The sequence below is a fragment of the Haliotis rufescens genome, unplaced genomic scaffold, assembly GCF_023055435.1.
Source record: "Haliotis rufescens isolate VD_foot unplaced genomic scaffold, xgHalRufe1.0.p SCAF_3, whole genome shotgun sequence".
Classification (NCBI taxonomy): domain Eukaryota; kingdom Metazoa; phylum Mollusca; class Gastropoda; order Lepetellida; family Haliotidae; genus Haliotis; species Haliotis rufescens.
The window spans coordinates 31,677,546-31,697,150 of record NW_025964001.1 but is presented as its reverse complement, the minus strand read 5'-3'; the positions used below and the strand labels follow the sequence as shown (position 1 = coordinate 31,697,150).

At 40.0% G+C, this 19,605-nt stretch overlaps 1 protein-coding gene across 1 annotated transcript in view; it reads right to left on the bottom strand.

The window, feature by feature from the left end:
- LOC124146119 (1-phosphatidylinositol 4,5-bisphosphate phosphodiesterase beta-1-like) overlaps nt 1–19,605 on the bottom strand; it is a 144,540-nt gene that overhangs the window by 42,781 nt on the left and 82,154 nt on the right. The window contains exons 4-5 of the mRNA XM_046516228.2: nt 10,621–10,761; nt 428–561 (exon numbers count right to left, since the gene is read on the bottom strand). Of these exons, the coding sequence (XP_046372184.1) occupies nt 428–561; nt 10,621–10,761 (275 nt within the window). The remainder of the gene's footprint in view (nt 1–427; nt 562–10,620; nt 10,762–19,605) is intronic.

Here is a 19,605-nt window from a genome sequence, read left to right as displayed (position 1 = left end):
TCTAATAAGAGCCCCCTATTTCTAATTTTGAGAGCGACATGGGCGCTTATTATGTCGAATACGGTATTTTTCGCAAGTCAAAAGCAGGATTATTTTTTTCAACAAATTCCTTGCTCCTTCCAAGAAGATAAGGGGGTAAGGGGTTAGCCAGTCACATTAAAACAAAAATGTTAAAATAAGATGTCATATGTGTGCAATTGTACAACTATATTTATCCCTTCTTTCATGATACATAAAATGACATTTACATTGAAACAGATAAACACAGAGTTCCTCTAGTGCAAAGATGACCATTGCAGTACAATTGTCAGTGTAATGAAGACCTACATCAGCTTAAACCTAATCTTCCTATGCGGGCAGGAGTAGTGATCAACAACTCACTGATATTTATGCAGTTTTCTCCAATGCATAGAGATGTTTGTCTTACTTTTTTGTGGGAATCTTTCCATCGGCGCTCTGGATGAAGCTGATGCGAGTGTATGCCTTTTCCAGGAATGACAAGGAGCTGCCATTGATTGCCAGTAGATTGGTTGAGTATTGTAACAGCTCATCTGCCCATTCCTGTAATCAACAAAGTAAATTGAGTAAGCGAGTGAGTGAGTGAGTTGTGTTTAACCAGTTTCTCTCGTCATTCAGTGATATCACCAATGTCTGCTTAATAGGGAAGTGGCACACCTTGGTGAGGCCCTCTAGCATGGGCACGCTGCTGACAGAACAATGGTCTTTATCGGGGTAAATCACGGATTCAATTACACCAATTGGGGATCATGGCATAGTTAACAAAGCAACAAAATAAGAGCAAAATACAATGAAAAAAAAAACAATGAAAAAAAAACAAGCAAAGTAACAAGAAGCAAGATGTCACATTTTGGCCACATGCGCAGGGCAGAGAGGGAAATAAATGGGATTTTGCTATATAGAGAATAAACTGATAATGTTTTCTTTATTTGGGAATAAACACAAACATTTTCCTCATTCTGGAAAAAAGGAAAATGTTGAGACCAATACGATTTTATATGATAAAACTACAGAACACTCTCAGCCAATCATGAAACAACAGTCTATATGTGGGCGTGACTTAATATTTTTTATTGTTTGTTTCCAAAAGAAATACACTTGGTAAGCCATTCGATGCCACAGAATAACTTGCAATTTATTATGTCACAATAGCCGACACCTGTCATGAAGAAACAAATATTTTTTTAATCCAATTATGGGCTGCGGTCAGTGAAGAGTGTTAATTGAGAAAAAATATTGCTTAACACATCATCATCAGTCTTGTAGCCATCCAAGGCAAAGTAATATGAAGAGACTATCCAATAAATTTATTAATTAAGCTAAAATAGGTGAGTGAATGTTTTTACACTGCAGTACACAATATTCCAGCTGTCACCACAGTCTGTCAATAATGAAGTCCGGGAGAGGCAAATCAGTGTTTGGAACAATAATTCCAATCAAAGTGGCACAGTGACATACAACGAGCCAGGTCACACATTGTGATCATCCAGTCCCCTCTTCGACCAAGAATGCCCACAAACACTTTTACCTATTTTGATTAATTCCCATCCACAATTCATCTTACATACATTCCTTGCTTTGTGCCATCTCTACTTCGACCGTCTGCTCTATTTTGACCGTCTACTCACTTCCATCTGCCAATACATACCATTCACTGCTAAAAAATTGGGTTTCCAGACATTTGAGATGACACACCAAGCTGATAGCCAGTGGTTTGCATCAAATGAAACAAACTTTTTCTTGGGTGAATAATTAAAACTGTCTTTCATGTCTGATCACACTGAATAGATTTCTTCCAGATGAATTTGCTACAGAACCAGTATGCAAGCTGCTAGAGGCTTGAGCAGTAGGAAATATGACTGGGATGCGAATTTTAAAGGTCGAGGTCATTAATCTTTTCTTACAACCTTTCCTCAATACATTCCCATCAGTCAATAAAAACATTTAGGTAAAATATCCTCCTAATACATAAAGCTCGAAAAAGACACGCAAGCACTTTTTCCTGCTAATTGACCACCTAAAAATATTACATTCTTTAAAACTTCAGCTATTATGTTTAATCCTTCAAAACACTTTCCATTTTAAGCACACCTTGATCAACTTCTACACCAATCAGCAAGTTAGCCTCATAAGTGCCCATGTAATAAGCTTGAAAAATGTAAAGTATATTTCTTAGTACATTACAATTTGTTTGATAAAAAAATGCTGCAGTGTAGAAGGCGAATATAATTGCCTAGAAACTATTACCAAAAACGTTTGAGTTTTCATCAACGTCCAAATTTGTTTGGTCCTGCACGATCTCCGACATCAGATCTAACTTGTTGTATATGGCTTTAATAACCAACCCCCTCCATTCCTATTACCCAAAGCGTTGCAAATATTCTCTCTCGAAGTCATTACCTCAAATACAATTGTTTTACTCTTTTTAGGCAAAGATATCTGATTGTCAGGGAGTTGGTTTAGAACCATATTTCAGTTATGTCCGAGTGTGTCAATATAATAGTGGAGGAAGCCGAATGTGGCACAGGATAAAGATATTGGCAAAACGCAGGTGCATGCATGTTGCTGACACACCAAGAATCCTTTTGAGGGTGAATGTTGGAATTGAAACCCTGTCCAACGAGGGAACACAAATATACCCCAATGCCTGCCATGTTCCCAAGGCAAGCGTGTCCACTAGTCTATCATCTTCCCGAGGCAAGTGAGTTAACTGACTATAAAAGTCCAGTTTCCACCCTTGCCGAACTAGGCTGGTATTATGGAGTTACATTTTGGCTGGACTAACGAGTCTATGCATAGTCCAATCAAAATCGCGCACCGAAATTGAAATCCGGTTCGTAAAGTGTCATGCAGATTTCGGTCGACTGCAGGATTTTCAAAGCATGTGCATCGCTAACTCGTTGTCAACAGATATTTTCTCAATCTTTTCATGTTTTTAATCAAGGTGCTCACGTGATTTGATGCACTTCGCGATGTAAGACTCGTTTTATCACAATATAGATCTTGATTATCGATCAGATCGTCTTGACTGGGCGCCACCGTTTTGTTTGAAGCAAATGCAAGTGATACGAGAGGTTGAATCTGATTGGTCAATAGGAGAGGCATAGAAAGGACGTAACTCGTTACTCGCTACGATCGTGCCCAGAAATTCCAGCCTTGTTCGGCAAGGGTGGAAACTGGACTTTTAAAGTCAGTTAACTCTCTTGCCTCGGGAAGATGCTAGTCTATATCAAAGACTAGTTTCTACCCTTGCCACATCAAGGCCACTTTTCTTGGCTCAACCCTGGCGCTACCTCGGGTAGATCATGAGTTGCATCCCTTGTAATGAAAACTTGATATCCAATCAGATCACTGTTCTTATCTCGTATAGTTGGCGACTACCATAGGTGACAACCAAGTCGATCAGACAACAAAAACATTCGCGATTTCATCTCTTACACAAAAACATATGCAATCGATGGGGAGTTTAAAAGATCAAAATGACATATTCCAGCAGTAAATCACTTTCCTACGAAGGTGTACCAGTCATGGATGTTGATTTTGTGAAACGTTCTCTGATTAAACTCTTGATATGTCCGACAGTCCAATCATATTTAACACAGGAAGGTGGGCTTGATGTGGCAAGGGTGGAAACAAGACTTTGATAAAAAGGCTAGTGGACGCTCTTGCCTTGGGAAGATGAATGCCTGGAGACACTTTTATGTATGAACTGCACAGAAACATTAATTCATGACACATATAGGCAAATACGCACTTGACACACCAACACCAAGTGTCTGTTTCCCCAACTGTTCCTTAAGGTACGGTTCATATATATTTCTGAATGAGTGTGAGTGTGTTGGGTTTAACGCCGCTTTTAACAGTATTCCAGTTATATCACGGTGTGTCAGCTTAATGTAGGAGGAAAGCCTGAAGTGGTTTGTGCTGACAAACCTAGAAACATAATCGGGGCAAACCGGGATTCGAACCCACAATCATAGGTTTCTGGCGTGCCCAAGGGACGCAACTCTGCACAGTGAATCGCGGCGCCTTAGACGACTGGGCCACCCATGACCCCTTATATATTTCTGATGGTGATTGGGTAAATTGATCCACTTACCACTACAACTAACATGTGTGACATGATAAACACCTTCTTCAATAATTTGCCTTATCAGATAAGTCAATGACCTTTACAGAGACAGCAGCAAGACATCCTAACCCCTAACCCACATTACACCAGTTGGAGGCAAGGCCCTGACAGACACACAGGGAATATGTCTTTAACCATGAACCTAAACCAGACACCAGGAGAGCACTAAACTATCAAATCCTTAAAATGAAGATTACGAATGAGCTGAGCTGAGAATCGAACCAGGAAGAGCAATCAATCAAACGGCAGACTCATTGAAATCATGTGATGCTTCAGCAGTCTGGCCTCCCACAGAAGGTGGCGATTTAGATGCAGCAACAGCTTCGTCAACTCCTACAAAAGCCTCTAGTGTGTACTCTGACGTCCCTTCATGATATGGGTTTTCCCCTCGATTAATCTCCTCCTGTCGCGACAGACATGACAAACATCGATGCAGGAAGTACCCCATGATGCATCGGGAGTCACATCCGCAGTATTGATAATGGCAGCTAAACAGTTGATACATCATGGTGATCATCTAATCCCTAATCAGTACTGTATCTGTTTATCTACTGATGTAAGGCTCATGACAAGTATATTTTTTACACATCGATCATTTACAATGGATGCATTTACAAATGAAAGTATAAATGGTACTACATCTGCCTTATGGGTCAAAAGCATAATTATCAGAAGCAATGTTATTGATTTATAAACGTGGTTGTTGTTGTTGGTTAATGTGCAGTTTATACATTAGGACTGGGACCAAAATTTACTGCCTGGGTACCCAGCACCCTATTACCCAACCCTACCCGGGTACCCACTGTAGGTCGTAAGAGTTGGGTACATAATGTCCAATTGGGAATTGTTTTACTGTAGCCCTGGCAAAAACTATTTAGATACACATGTAAAATGATCTAATCACGCATACACTGAAGTTGACTGAAGTTTTATCTTTACTCAAACGTATAAAGGACACAAAGAACGTGTGCTTAGAAAGAAATGCAAACATTAGTGACTTTCATTGTTATTGTAATTAAACGATACATCATGTGACTAACCGGGTCCGGGTAGTCCTGTGGGTACCCGGGTCCAACTCAGGACCCACCCGACCCGAGTAGTTGAGTTTTCCGTCTAAGCTCTATCATACATCCTCAAAACCCTGAGTGAGTGAGGGTGTGAATTGGTCTTTTTCTAAACTTTGCCAAGGACAACCAGTCTTGCCCAGGGAAAACAGGAACAGGTTGAGGAAGAATTGGAGCTGTTAATTCTCCACCATCCCGTGTTCATTATTCACACACCAGTCACTGTGAAGACGTAATGATGGTGGGTCGAATGGGTCGAAGAACCACATCCAAACTAAACATGCCTCAACAGCGAAGACTAACTTTTTTTACATTGCAGTATATAACAGTCCCTTAACAGCTAAATGCAAAAAAAATACAGACATTATTCTCAGCGAAACACTGGTTTCCAGGGCTTGAAAAGGAGGAACAGGCCTATCATTATCACAACTCATGGCTGATATTTCTCAGTTTAGACCCAACAGACACATCTGATCAAACATCTTTGAAACCTTTACCGCAATAGTGCCAAAACAAGCAGGATGGAATTGATAAGATTCATGACTGGCCAGTCAGCCATGGTGAAGGTCAGCTGATGAACTCATCTACTGTGGCAGATGAAGTAATTAAACATTTAGTTTTGTCATCTGCTGCAGTGTTGCAATGTAAACTGTTGAAGACAGCATGGATGGTGGGAGGACATAAGCACTGAGAGACAAAGTTGCAGGTACTGTTTGTAACTATTATTTCAAGCTTTTTGTTTGTTTGTTGTTTGATGCTGCACTCAGCATAATTCCATATACATGACAGCGGTCCTTAAATAATCGAGTCTAGACCAGACAATCCTGTGATTGACATCATGAGCATCGATCCACATAATTGGGATACAATGACATGCATGAACGTCAGCTAGCCTGACCACCTGATCCCGTTAGTCGCCTCTTATGACAGGCATAGTCGCCTGTTACGGCAAGCACAGGTTGGTGAAGACCTATTCTACCACGAATGTTCACAAGCAAGGGTTCAAGGATCTTATTCAGTGAGTCTAGGATGTAAGTAGCAGATCTTGGCAGCGACATCAGACCACTGTGCCGCCTTCTTTGGCACTCAATGTGACATGTAAACTAACTTAGGGACTGACCACTAAATATTGGGAGGCTGGCACTTTGTTTGAGACGGCCTATTTTTTCAGTCAACACTACAAAACACACAATTATTTCTCTTATGTAGTATTTAAAACCTCAAAGAAGGGAATAAATAAAAATATAAATCATATTTAAATATATATAATGCTGACCCACAATTGATCATCATCAGGATGTATCTGGGATTTGAACCCACAAGATCCAGTGGCATGAAAGGGACACAACTCTTTGACCACTGGGAGGCTAGTGTCCCCTAGCAACAACACACTATTGTTGACCAAATACAAGTTCTACAAAGACAATTCACACATGGCTTCATCAAGTACAATACAAAGTCTTCCTTCGACAGCGTGCTTCCCTTGCAGTCATTGCCCTGACTCATTGCAAACATCATGGTGGACAAACAACAGCTGCCCCTACTGATTATTCAATAACATACACCTTAGAGTGATTGAGCCAGTGTGAATTATAATTAGTGAGATTAAGGCTTACAAGAATGATCTAGCATACTGTATCAGTTAGACTTGCAACAACTCGACACTAAAGAATATCATTTGGAGCTAGGATCCCTGTTGGTTGACATATTTGCAGCAATTGCTGAACTGTTCTTTGCCCTGTTCCACAAAGTGATCTTAGCACTGAAACTAATTTAAGATGTTAAAGTATAGGGATTGGGATGGTCGTAGGACTAAAATCACTTTGTTGAGCTTGGCCCCGGTCATTGCATCCATAGATTACTCTGTGGTAATTGTTAAATAAGAATGATCCTCGAACTGGGGGAGCAAGTCTGCCTCACTTCTGGTATTGATTGACAAAATATGCCTTGCAGATGATTCAATTTAGACTGTTACGAGACTACTATTCTAAAGTACAATAAAAGCTTCTCAATACATCACAGCAGCTTGCAATCGAATCATACCAGCTACTAAGGTCCAGCTACTGAGGTCCAGCTACTGATGTCAGCTACTGAGGTTCAGCTACTGATGTAAATCTACTGATGTCAGCTACTGAGGTTCAGCTACTGAAGTTCAGCTACTGATGTTCAGCTACTGAGGTCAGCTACTGTGGTCCATCTTCTGAATCAGCTACTGATGTCAGCTACTGATGTCCAGCTACTTATGTACAGCTACTGAGGTCCAGCTACTGATGTCAAGTTACTGAAGTCCAGCTACTGATGTCAGCTACTGATGTCCAGCTACTTATGTCCAGCTACTGATGTCATCTACTGATTTCAGCTACTGATGTCCAGCTACTGAGGTCAGCTACTGATGTCCAGCTACTGAGGTCAGCTACTGATGTCCAGCTACTGATGTCTGCTACTGATGTCCAGCTACTGATGTCAGCTACTGATGTCCAGCTACTGATGTCATCTACTGAGGTCCATCTACTGAGGTCAGCTACTGAGGTCAGCTACTGATGTCAGCTACTGAGGTCCATCTACTGATGTCAGCTACTGATGTCCAGCTACTGATGTCAGCTACTAATGTCTAGCTACTGAGGTCCAGCTACTGATGTCAGTTACTGAGGTCCAGCACCTGATGTCCAGCTACTGAGGTCAGCTACTGAGGCCAAGTTACTACTGTCCAGCTACTGATAAACCTAGTCAATATGTTTGGTCTGTCTCCTATACCACCATTACAAATGTCAACCACTTAAGTCAGTGAGAATGCTGTCTCATATGGTTCAAAACAGTACCCTGTTCTAAACAGTGACACAATACACCCTGAGTTTACACAGATCTTATGGTCCTACTAATAACATAAGGCCCACTCAAGAGCTGACAATTTCATAAAATATCCCGCGACAGTCGCAGACCACTGTCTGGGTCAATGAAATATCTCAGTTTATCAAATGACGATCGTTAACCTATAATTAGGTCGTGGTAGTCCCTATACGTTTAGGAAACACCAGTGAGGGACACTGTATGGTGATAGAGATTGTATCCGCACACTAGACAAATGAGATTGGTCTCCCAAACGCTCAGTTGCACGAATTGAATAATCAATAGACGTCAGCTGTCTCCGTTTTATTCATAAATTATTCTCATCAAAACAAGTAAGGCATCGTTCTTGACGCACAGTGACTTTCTAAATGGGTTAAAATGAAACACAGTGACGAAGATGCTTGCACTGTTTCTGTTCTAATCAAAATGAATTCATTCTTATTGAATTATTCCATGATAGCAAGTTAGAGATCGGTGTTACATGAAGCTCTGAGAATTCATAACTTGCTTTAAGTGAAGGAAACTGCCATCACATGGGGTGAGTGAGTGAGTGAGTGAGTGAGTGAGTGAGTGAGTGAGTGCAGTTGCATGTTGTTTTAAGTATCATTGCAGTATTATCTTAACACAAACATAATAACGAGGGGAGGTGAAATGAGGTTTAACATCGCATCCAAGATTATTGCACTTATACAGAGATGTGCAGGCACAAGTGTGTGTGTGGCTGCTCGTACTAGTCCAAACTATTGCCGATTTTATAGTGCTAGCCCACTGAGATACCATGCTGTAGTTTAACATGAATACCCCATTCAGACACAGTATACTGACTCCGAGTTGACCAGTCCTTGTTTTATCCCTTTAATGCAGAGCGCAAGGCAGGGTAACAACAAATACCATCTTTTAACATCTTCTTTGTGGAGGGAAGGTCGGGTAGCCTAATGGTTAAAGCTAAAAATGGCGTAAAACCTCATTCACTCTTCTTTGTGGCCGGGGATCGAACCCCGGACCTCCTGCACTCCGGGCAGATGCTCTACCACTTGGCAACTGAGGCGGTCCCATCATTATGAGGATCACAAGAAGCATGTTTGCACAACAACCTTCATCTCAAACAAAAATCAAGATACCCCACAGCAGTGCACATTCCTAACAGAGGTCAGTTAAATTTGAACAGTATTTCTGACAAACCGCAAAACATAATCATTGTTCCGCTTCAAGGCAGGGAACATCACGAATGGACATGGCAAATTAGATCAAACCAGGGATCAAAACCAGACAAGCAACCACTTTAATCTCTAAGTAGAATAAACTGTCTTCAAAAGCATCTTTGTCATACACTGTTTACACTGAATGTATGCAATACCCCTCGCCACTGTTGCCCAAGGTATTATATAGCATGGGCGGATACAGCTTTTTTTAAAAGGGGGGTGCACAATTAAGATCTATTTATTGTTTTTGGTGGTAATTTATAAAGAAATAAAGATTTTTTTCGAAATAAAAAGGGGGGTGCGCACCCCCCCTCTGTATCCGCAGAGTGAGCTATTTGGGTCTGAAAGAATTTCAGCTACATGACATCTTCCCGAGGCAAGGGAGTTAACTGACTTTAAAAGTCCAGTTTCCACCCTTGCCGAACTAGGCTGGAATTCCTGGGCTCTACCGTAGCGCCACCAGTGGTTATTACGAGTTATGTTCCTTCTAAGCCTCTCCAATGGACCAATCAGATTCCACCTCTCGTATCACTTGTATTTGATTCAAACAAAATGGTGGCGCCCAGTCAAAACGATCTGATTGATAATCAAGATCTATATTGTGATAAAACGGGTCTTACATAGCGAAGTGCATCAAATCACGTGAGCACCTTGATTAAAAACATGAAAAGACTTGGAAAATATCTGTTGACAACGAGTTTGCGGTGCACATGCTCTGCAAATCCTGCAATCGACAGAAATCCACACGACATTTTACAAACCGGATTTCAATTTCGGTGCACGATTTTGATTGGACTATGCATAGACTCGTTAGCCCAGCCAAAATGTAACTCCATAATACCAGCCTAGTTCGGCAAGGGTGGAAACTGGACTTTTATAGTCAGTTAACTCACTTGCCTCGGGAAGATGGCTACATGACAGCATGTCAGCTTATTGTGGAAGGAATACCAATGTGACATTGTAGGGACATCTCCAGAATTCCAAACTAAGCACCTTTGGCAGGCAAATTGTGAAACAAATTGTGATATTATTAAAAAGTTAAAAAATTTTAATGTGATTTTTGTAAATTCTAAGGAATTGGATAAAAAAAAAATCAAATATGAATTTTTTTGCAATCATTTGCTGCAGCAGGTCTAGAAAAATCCCTGCATTAGTCATAAGTATTTAAGAGTTTCAAGAAATCCAGAGCCCCGTTTGGGTATGTCAGACAGACCAAAGGCCACAATTAGCTAGAATCTGGAACTGATGGCCAGTGGGCCCAGGATTGGGTGATGAATGCAACACTTCACAGAGAGTTGACTGTGCCACCTGCGCCAGTGGGCCATTTCCTAATGCAGCAGTATGTATACATACATACCTTTGCTACTTCTTTCGTTGTTGACACAAAGTTGGTTAGTTCCATGTTATACATGTCACTGCCCGTCACGACGGAAAGTGTTCGATCTTCCAGGGACCCATCCCCTCCTCCGCTCTGCAATGATTCTCGCAGTTTGGAATCCTGCAACAAAAGTATATTATTACATTCAAGAAGACAACTGATAAATTGTAATAGTATATGCTGTTTTCTGTATTAAGAATATTAAACACATACACTTGTAACTGTGCCTTATGTCAGACTACCACATCTTCAGAACATTAACTAAAAACAGGCATCGTGTGGTAGTGTCACACCTTAACAACATCCAACACCAAAAACAGGCACCATGTCGTAGTGTCACGCCTTAACAACATCGAATGCCAAAAACAGGCACCATGTCGGACTGCTAAACCTTAGCAACATCCAACACCAAAAACAGGCACCATGTCGTAGTGTCACGCCTTAACAACATCCAATGCCAAAAACAGGCACCATGTCGTAGTGTCACGCCTTAACAACATCCAATGCCAAAAACAGGCACCATGTCGTAGTGTCACGCCTTAACAACATCCAACACCAAACACAGGCACAATGTTGGAGTGCTATACCTTAACAACATTCAACCTCCAAAACAGGCACCATGTCGTAGTGTCACGCCTTAACAACATCCAACACCAAAAACAGGCACCATGTCATAGTGTCACGCCTTAACAATATCCAACACCAAAAACAGGCACCACATATGAGTACAAATAGTACCACACTACGAGCAATCTAACAAGAACACTTTAGAGTTAGCATTCATATAAACATGAAATGGATTTTGGCAGAAATTCTGTAGATATTTGCAGGTGTCAGCAAAATCATTGTTTAAAAAGAAGACAAACGTAAAAGAAAACATTTTTCTGAGACCTTGGATCCAGTGCAATGCTTTGAATACTATGTTGCTACCAAAAATGAACCTCTGGAAGATGTGTAGGTTTGTGTGAGCTAGCTTGACAAAGTTGCATCAAGTGAGCCTGCAGAATGTTCACCACGAGTCGCTAGTTCTATGTACCATTATGCAGACACCATATGCAAGACATTCACGCCCCAGAGGGGCTGCATGACCTTCAGGCTACGTGAGGCATCGATCAGTTACAGGGTTAGCTTACATCAGTGAACAATGAAAGCTGCAGAACACAATCTCTCAATTCTAATGAGGCCACTTTAGTCTTAAATGTAGATGTATAGGTTTTAATGCACATTACCAACGCAGCGATTACGCTGAATAATAATGGCATTACCGTACCTTACAATTTCACTATTCAATGTGATGTTCATCCTGATAAATATCTCAATATGCTGATTGGGACTATTGATAGTCGCCATAAATATATTATCATTGGGAAATGTGATTACAGGAAGCTTACATCAATTCAGATTGACTCTGGTTCACTTGAAAACTCCAAGCTCCACCGCACTTTCAGCAAACACTTTTCCCACTGATGTTACATACAGAGTGGGCTGACCATTGTATATCTGGGTGTTATTTTTTAAAAAGATACTTTGTTTTCAAGGGACACACTGGATGTCCTGATAATAAAAATGTCATTGTGAAAGAAATTGATTTTTTCCAAATCCTGCTTTCACAGAATAACAGTGTGTCTCCAACAAACCTAGAGACTAAATACGAAGAGATGCCAGGATCTTTCAGCAGGTAAAAGAGAAAGGTAAAAACACTTAAAGACTAAATACGAAGAGATGCCAGGATCTTTCAGCAGGTAAAAGAGAAAGGTAAAAAAAACCTCGAGACTAAATACGAAGAGATCCCAGGATCTTTCAGCAGGTAACAGAGAAAGGTAAAAAAACCTAGAGACTAAATACGAAGAGATGCCAGGAGCTTTCAGCAGGTAAAAGAGAAAGGTAAAAACACTTAAAGACTAAATACGAAGAGATCCCAGGATCTTTCAGCAGGTAAAAGAGAAAGGTAAAAAACACCTAGAGACTAAATACGAAGAGATCCCAGGATCTTTCAGCAGGTAAAAGAGAAAGGTGTGCACCTTGGACCAAAGACACAGAGATCCCAGGATCTCTCAGCCCGTAAAAGAGAAAGTTGAACACCTTGAGACAGCATTTTTAGCATGAATAAAACATCATTACAATTTCACAAGTAACTAACACCACAGTATGGGATTTTACAGGAGCAACATGATCATCAGACATCTAGTGTGCGTGTGTGTTTCATGGGTTTAATCCTTGATTGTGTTTTTACATATGTCTGATTTCAGAGGAACAAAAGAAAGAGAAAACAAACCATATGTATTTTTTCTTTTGTCTTGCCTTGAAAATTGAAACTATTCATCTCAATTAACTAGAAAATAAAGTAACAGCTGCCAAATCCTTTATTCCCATTTTACATTCACCCCACCTGTGAATCATGAATGTAAATCTTGAGTATCTTTCAAACCATAATCCTTCCAACCATGACAGGGCAGTAGAAGATCTCCTGACATAATTCTGAAACACCATATTACACTGTTTTTCCACATGCTCCCCATGGTTGGCTCAATAAGGCTGAACACCCTGTCAAATGCTCCACAGGCCATCATCAAATACATCAGCTAGATTTAAATTGCAACACCATTGGAATAGCTACAAAATGTCAAGTTGGAATGACAGTTGTTAGGGAAGCGTAACCAACTGATTCTTGTTCATATATGTCCGGGCTACCAACATTGGTCTGAGCACCCATTTATATGGAAATTAAGGTGAATATCAAATGGTGGAATTGACGCAGCTATTCTGTTAATGGGTCAGTAATCACGTCTTATGAACACCTTAGCCTGCTATACATATGCACAATATGAGGGAATCGCCTAATAAAACAAGAAATTAGTCGCACCAAAATTGCTCCCCCTCGTAACATACAGGGATCCATTACGCCTGCGGAAAAACCTATTTTCATGGAAATCAAATTGAATTTTGTTTGGCTTAAGTCTTAGCTGTGTCAAAACTTTTCCTGGGTCCTAGGTGACCTAATTTACACTGTGCGATAAAGCTGCACAAAACACAGTCAAACCAATAGTCAAGAGCATGGCTTGTATTGTTACAAAGCAGTCTTCATCTCGGGCTGCCATTTACATAACTATTAGCGCCAGGTTTGGGAGAAATTGGAACATTATTCTGTTTTCCAGACACCTAGTTCTAGCTTATCTGCTGTGTTGACATGTTGATATTTTGTATATACAAAGTCACTACAGCCTAATATGATTCTATAATTCTAAAATTGCAGTATTATAGGTCATTTTGGAGCAAATCCAGAAAAAAATGGTATATATACTATTCACAATCATATCATGGCATGTCAGACAAACTGAAGCAAGAAGAAAGACAAAAGTGACACAAGTCTTTCAAGTTTCTTTCAAACCCAGGAGCACAAAATTAAACGCAAACTTCATTTGGTTGTAGCAGCCATTTACAAGGTTTGTGATAGGACTTCTTTCACTTCTGATCCGAGGTCTGCCACCTTGTCCACATGACCAAAGCATGCTGACAAGGCAGGGATGTCATCCATGGTATGACTCCATGCCATGCATTCAATCTTAGAACTGTATTGATAGTGCTCAATGAAACATTTCAGGATTATAACAAGTAAAAATATAAATTTCCCTTAGTCTGGCCTTATGATTGCAATGATGGTAAAAGTTATGTGCCATGAATGAATCATGAATCATTTTCAAATATGGCACATAAAAAATACAGTAATACTGCCTGTGCAATAAATTTCTACCCTGTACCGTCAAGTTAACCTCGACTGACAAATCACAAATCATCATCAGGACCTTTGAAGCGCCGATTTGCCGCCATCTTTGTTTACACTACTGGGTACCAACCAGTTATCGCCAAACATTTTCCACAGACAGAAATGAGTGCATAAGCTCAAAATTTCACAAAAACTAAAGTAATTTGTACAGTCAACTTAACACACGGAATATTTCAGAAATAACATGGTAAAAAATGCCAGTAACTGGTTTATGGCCAGTACTCATTCACATGAAATCATTCATTTTTTTTAATTCTTCCCAAAACGTTTCTATTACATATGATTTGAACTGGTTACATCATTCATTTTCTCAAGTCCTATATATAGTGACTATTTAAAGTTTTACCCTCTGCTTTGTGACTGAGGCGACAGTTTGGAACCAGCAGAATGGCAGTAGTTTTGCTTGTAAGTTGTCACAGGGATATTTATTGATGAAATGCAAAAAGAATAGTGTTATCTTCTGCTGCAATCATTTTTAAGTAATGTAGAATCTGCAGCCCTTTGCAATGATCAGTGGCTCAGAGAGTGAAATGTATGACCATACTTGCCAAAAATGGCCCATAAATTTTGTAAACATGGGGCCAAAGGCCCATGAAGAAATAGAGAATCTCACCCGAGTGTCTTTTGATATCAAATATATCAACACGAGTTGATAAAAGTGGGAAAACTCTGAGGCTTGCTGAGGATTTTTTTCCACCTTTATCACCCAAGCGATATCTCCTGAGGAAGCCAGTTTTGGATGATAAACTTCCTTACCAATCACTGGATTGTAGATCATATCTTGCTGACTACTACTGTGTAGAAGATCCATGTTTTAGAATAACATGAACCTTGTGCCAGGATAGGTGTGTTTGTTTGTTGTTTAATGCTGCACTCAGCTATATTTAACTTTATGACAGTGTCCCTAAATAATAAAGTCTGGACCAGACAATCCAGTGATTGATATCATGAGCATCGATTCACATAATGGGGATTTGCTGACATGCATCAACCAAGTCAGCAGGCCTGACCCCCCAATCCCGAAGTCACCTCTAACAACAAGCATGGGTTGCTGAGACCAATTCTAACCCGGATCTTCACTGGTTGAGCGTGATTATATAGAATGTGACTCATGCAGTCATCCACTGGTTTAAATGTCACCCCCAGACTGGATGTTAACAGGCTGCTCGGAAATGGTTCAAACATTCCTGACTGTAGTGTAATCCTCATCATGCACTAGCTGTAACATTTGAAACTCAGGATTCAATTTCTTATACTTCCAATATAACCATTAATCTTTGATGATGGACAATCATAAACCATCCTCTCTAACCATGATCACAAGAAATGGTACATCCAATTTCAAAATGGCCATCGGAGATCCAGGTCGTCAGCGCTTACCATTATCAATAAGCAATCAGCACCAGCTAACCAGGCTGCCCCTGTATTCATAAACTAGTCAAAACCCAAACTATTTACATCACATGTTATTACCAGTGGAGGAAATACAATTTTGCTTTGCATTGCCAAATTATCGTAGTGCTCATCAACGGCCAGCACTACAGGATTAGGGGATTCAGTTTTATTTGTCTCCGTCTAATCAATACAGTAAATGAACATTCTGCAAGGATGAAGGGAAAATGTACAGAATGGACTATTTCAAATACATTATAAGACCCTGGGGAGGAATAATTTAAACAAAAATCGAAAGAAATTTATTAGCTCCGTTATCTTTAACGTCAAGCATTCTTCAGGGAGTACATTTCACTTTATCTTAATGATTGGCTGAAATTGTTTTGATCAAAACAGAATCAATAATTAAACAAGCTGTATTTGAATCTAAGTAGACATGTAAATGTTAATTAGGGGCCAACTTTTTTATTGTCTGATTGGGGCCTGGGGTTTGAAAAAAATCATTTGTCCCATAAAATACAACTGTATTGACATGCTTGATGTCCTCAAAATATATATATTGTGGAATACATCTTTTCCTTTAGCTTACCCTTTCAGAGGAAAGTATTGTATGTCTTGAAGAAGTGACAGATCACACACTGTGTCTAACAAAGATCCGTGGCACTGCCCCGAAATTAAAACTGATGACCCATATTTATGCATTTTTATATCTTTACAAACACATGAAATATAGTTTGCTTAGTCTAAAATGTGCTGCAAATCTAATCAATCTGATTGTATTGTTGGCAGTGATGTAAAGGTGGTTGGGTAGCCTGGTGGTTAAAACGCTCGCTCATCATGCCGAAGACCTGGGTTCGATTCTCCACATGGGTACAATGTGTGAAGCCCATTTCTGGTGTCCCTGCTGTGATATTTTTGAAATATTGCTAAAAGCAGCGTCAAACCATACTCGGTGACTAAATGATGTAAACCTTGTTTTTGAGAACAGTGGGTGGAACAGAAATGCTGAAAATTTCATTTCCAGTTTTTACGTAAATCCAAATTCATTTAAGTTATTGTTAACATCCAATCCAATATGACCTTCAACTGATGTTTCCATTAACAAAGGAATACAATCCGCCTTGACTCAGCCTCCAAGGTAAAATTGCATCAGAGATAAACATTGATTGATTGGAATAAATGATATAGTATTCTACCAAGGTCAGGAGCAAATCAGACTAGGTCAAATACTAGCATCCTGATTACCAATCATTTGTAAGATCCAAACACTCTGAATATTAATCATACAGCAAGTGCCTAATAACAAAACATTCCACTGACCTTCAAAGAGAGAATCAAGCCAATGGACAAATTGGCAAGAAAGAAAGATTTGAATTAGTAAGAATTTGTTTTAAAAGAAATGGCTAATGCAAGTTGAGGTTTCATTTCACTAATGCTAGTTTTAAGGCAAATAGGATCTGTGAAAAAAGTGCAGTGATTCAGTTGGGCTGCTAAATAACAGTTGGCCATTAAGGCTGAGCTTGCAAATCCTCTTTTAGTGGCAAGTTTCATTTGAGAGAAGAATTTCTCATTCATTATTAACTAGTTTAATTCTAAGATAACTTTCACAATTTTCCTTCTTTGCATGCAAAAAAATGTTCTTTCAATCACAACATGAAAAGCCATGTGTTTTACACAGTATTCATCAAAATGTTGCACAACTAACTGGAAACCATTGCTTTTTGACAGCTTTGATGCAGTAACACTGAAAACCGTTGAGTCAGCAAGAACTGCTAGGCTATCGTGTCTCCAGTTAATAATGTTCCTCAGTGTCTTCACAGGGGTGTAGACGAGTGGTTAAAGCAATGGGACCCGTTCTTCACAGCGATCTTAGCGCTACAATTGTCACGAGTACCAGTATGTAAAAGTTTGGGAGATAGGACGGTCTTCGAGCTATTAGTGGAAAGGGGCCTTGAAACATAAACTGTTTGAAATCTGATCTTGGCATCCCACAATGTTATATTTCTTCCTCTCCAATTCTCTTTTCTCATGGAATCAATGTGACAGATGACACACATACTTTCCAAGAGTACTTTCTATGAATGTCCACTTTGAGGTAATTGGCTGTTATTTATAATCAAAACCGTAGGATCCTATTGTGCATGCTCCTAACTGAATGAAGAGAAAATGGATGGGAAAAAATCCTTCACTGAAGACTACTGCTGACACCAGGTGTTCGTGAAAGCAGTGAGTCTGACCTAACGTGCCATCAGTTTGAGTGATCACCATGGAGATTGCAGTGCAGGATCGTTTCCTAGTTCCTCCTGCTAACTTCAATGAAGAAAGGATGGTCACAATTTGTGACTTGACTGATTATACGTGTCATCCACACCCCATCAACCTGGATTGTTATCAACTCCTGGTTTGACAAGCCCCAAGAATGATCTACAGGCTGCTGTAATATAGCTGTAATGGTGAACCTGAGGATTGTTTCACTTTTCAGTCATAAAATGAACAATATCATGTCAAATGTGTGACGGAACATAACTTTGCATGGATAACTAAAGTGTGGTCGTCTCCATCAGTGTGGTCACCTCTATCACTTTTCCCCAAATCACAACAAAAGATATCACTGCAGCCATTGATCAGTCAGATATCAACACATTTCGAGTAATGTTAAGACACTCCCAGGCCTCTCCAAATCCATCCAAGCACACACCAGCTTAGCTGACCAGTCGATATCCCGTCTTATTATTGGGATATGAGGGGAAAACGGTTCATCTTATTCCAGAGCCTCCTCATACTGTATACACAGGACACAGTAATTGTCACAATCATCGGAAGGAGCTGTAAAAGCCGTTTATAGACTAAAGTCGTCATCCTAAAAGAAGCCTGATTGCTGATCAGGTGACAGACTACCAACAACGATCACAGTCTCTTTAAGCGGCCATCTTTGATCCAGCTTAAACAATGTGGGTCTGCATGCCCATCAGAGATGGATGCCACGCTACTTAGTGAAGTCCAGAGGGGGGAACCATGTAATCAATGACGTCTTCGATTACACTTAGCGACCATGATGAGGGAGCATTTATTACATTCTGATTTATTATCAGGAAGCGTTCCTTGACTTGTCCTGGGCAGCTTTTTGCATTTGAGAAACAAATATTTAAGCAGTAATAATAGCGTTAGCATTTCCCAAAATGAGGGAGTATATATTCTGATTTATCATCAAGAAGATCTTGTTCTTTGGCATACATATTTCCTTTTAGTTAAAATAAAATAATTTCACATCGAAGTGTTGACCCAAATGTCAGACAAGTTTCATGGAGCAATAATGTGTTTTGGGAGAATGTCATATACAATGTATTACCACTCATCTTTCCGAGGCAAGGAAGTCAACTGACTGTAAAAGTCAAGTTTCCACCCTTGCCAAACTAGGCTGGAAAATTTCTGACTGGCTGGACTAACAAGTCTTTTCACAGTCCAGAGAGCTCCTTTTTGTTTGAAGCAAATGCAAGTGACATGAGAGGTGGAATCTGATTGGCCAAAAGGAGAACATAGAAGGGACTTAACTCGTAATAGGCACTGATGGCACAATGATCGAGACACGAAATTTCAGTGTAGTTTGGCAAGGGGTGAGGTGAGGTGAAACAGGGTTTAACATCGATTATTGCACTTATATAGTGACATGCATGCACATGTGTGTGTGTGTGTTCATGTGTGGCTGTTTCTACTAGTCCTGACTAATGCTGATTTATACTGCCAGCCCACTGAAAAACCATGCCGCAGTGTAACATGAATACCCCACT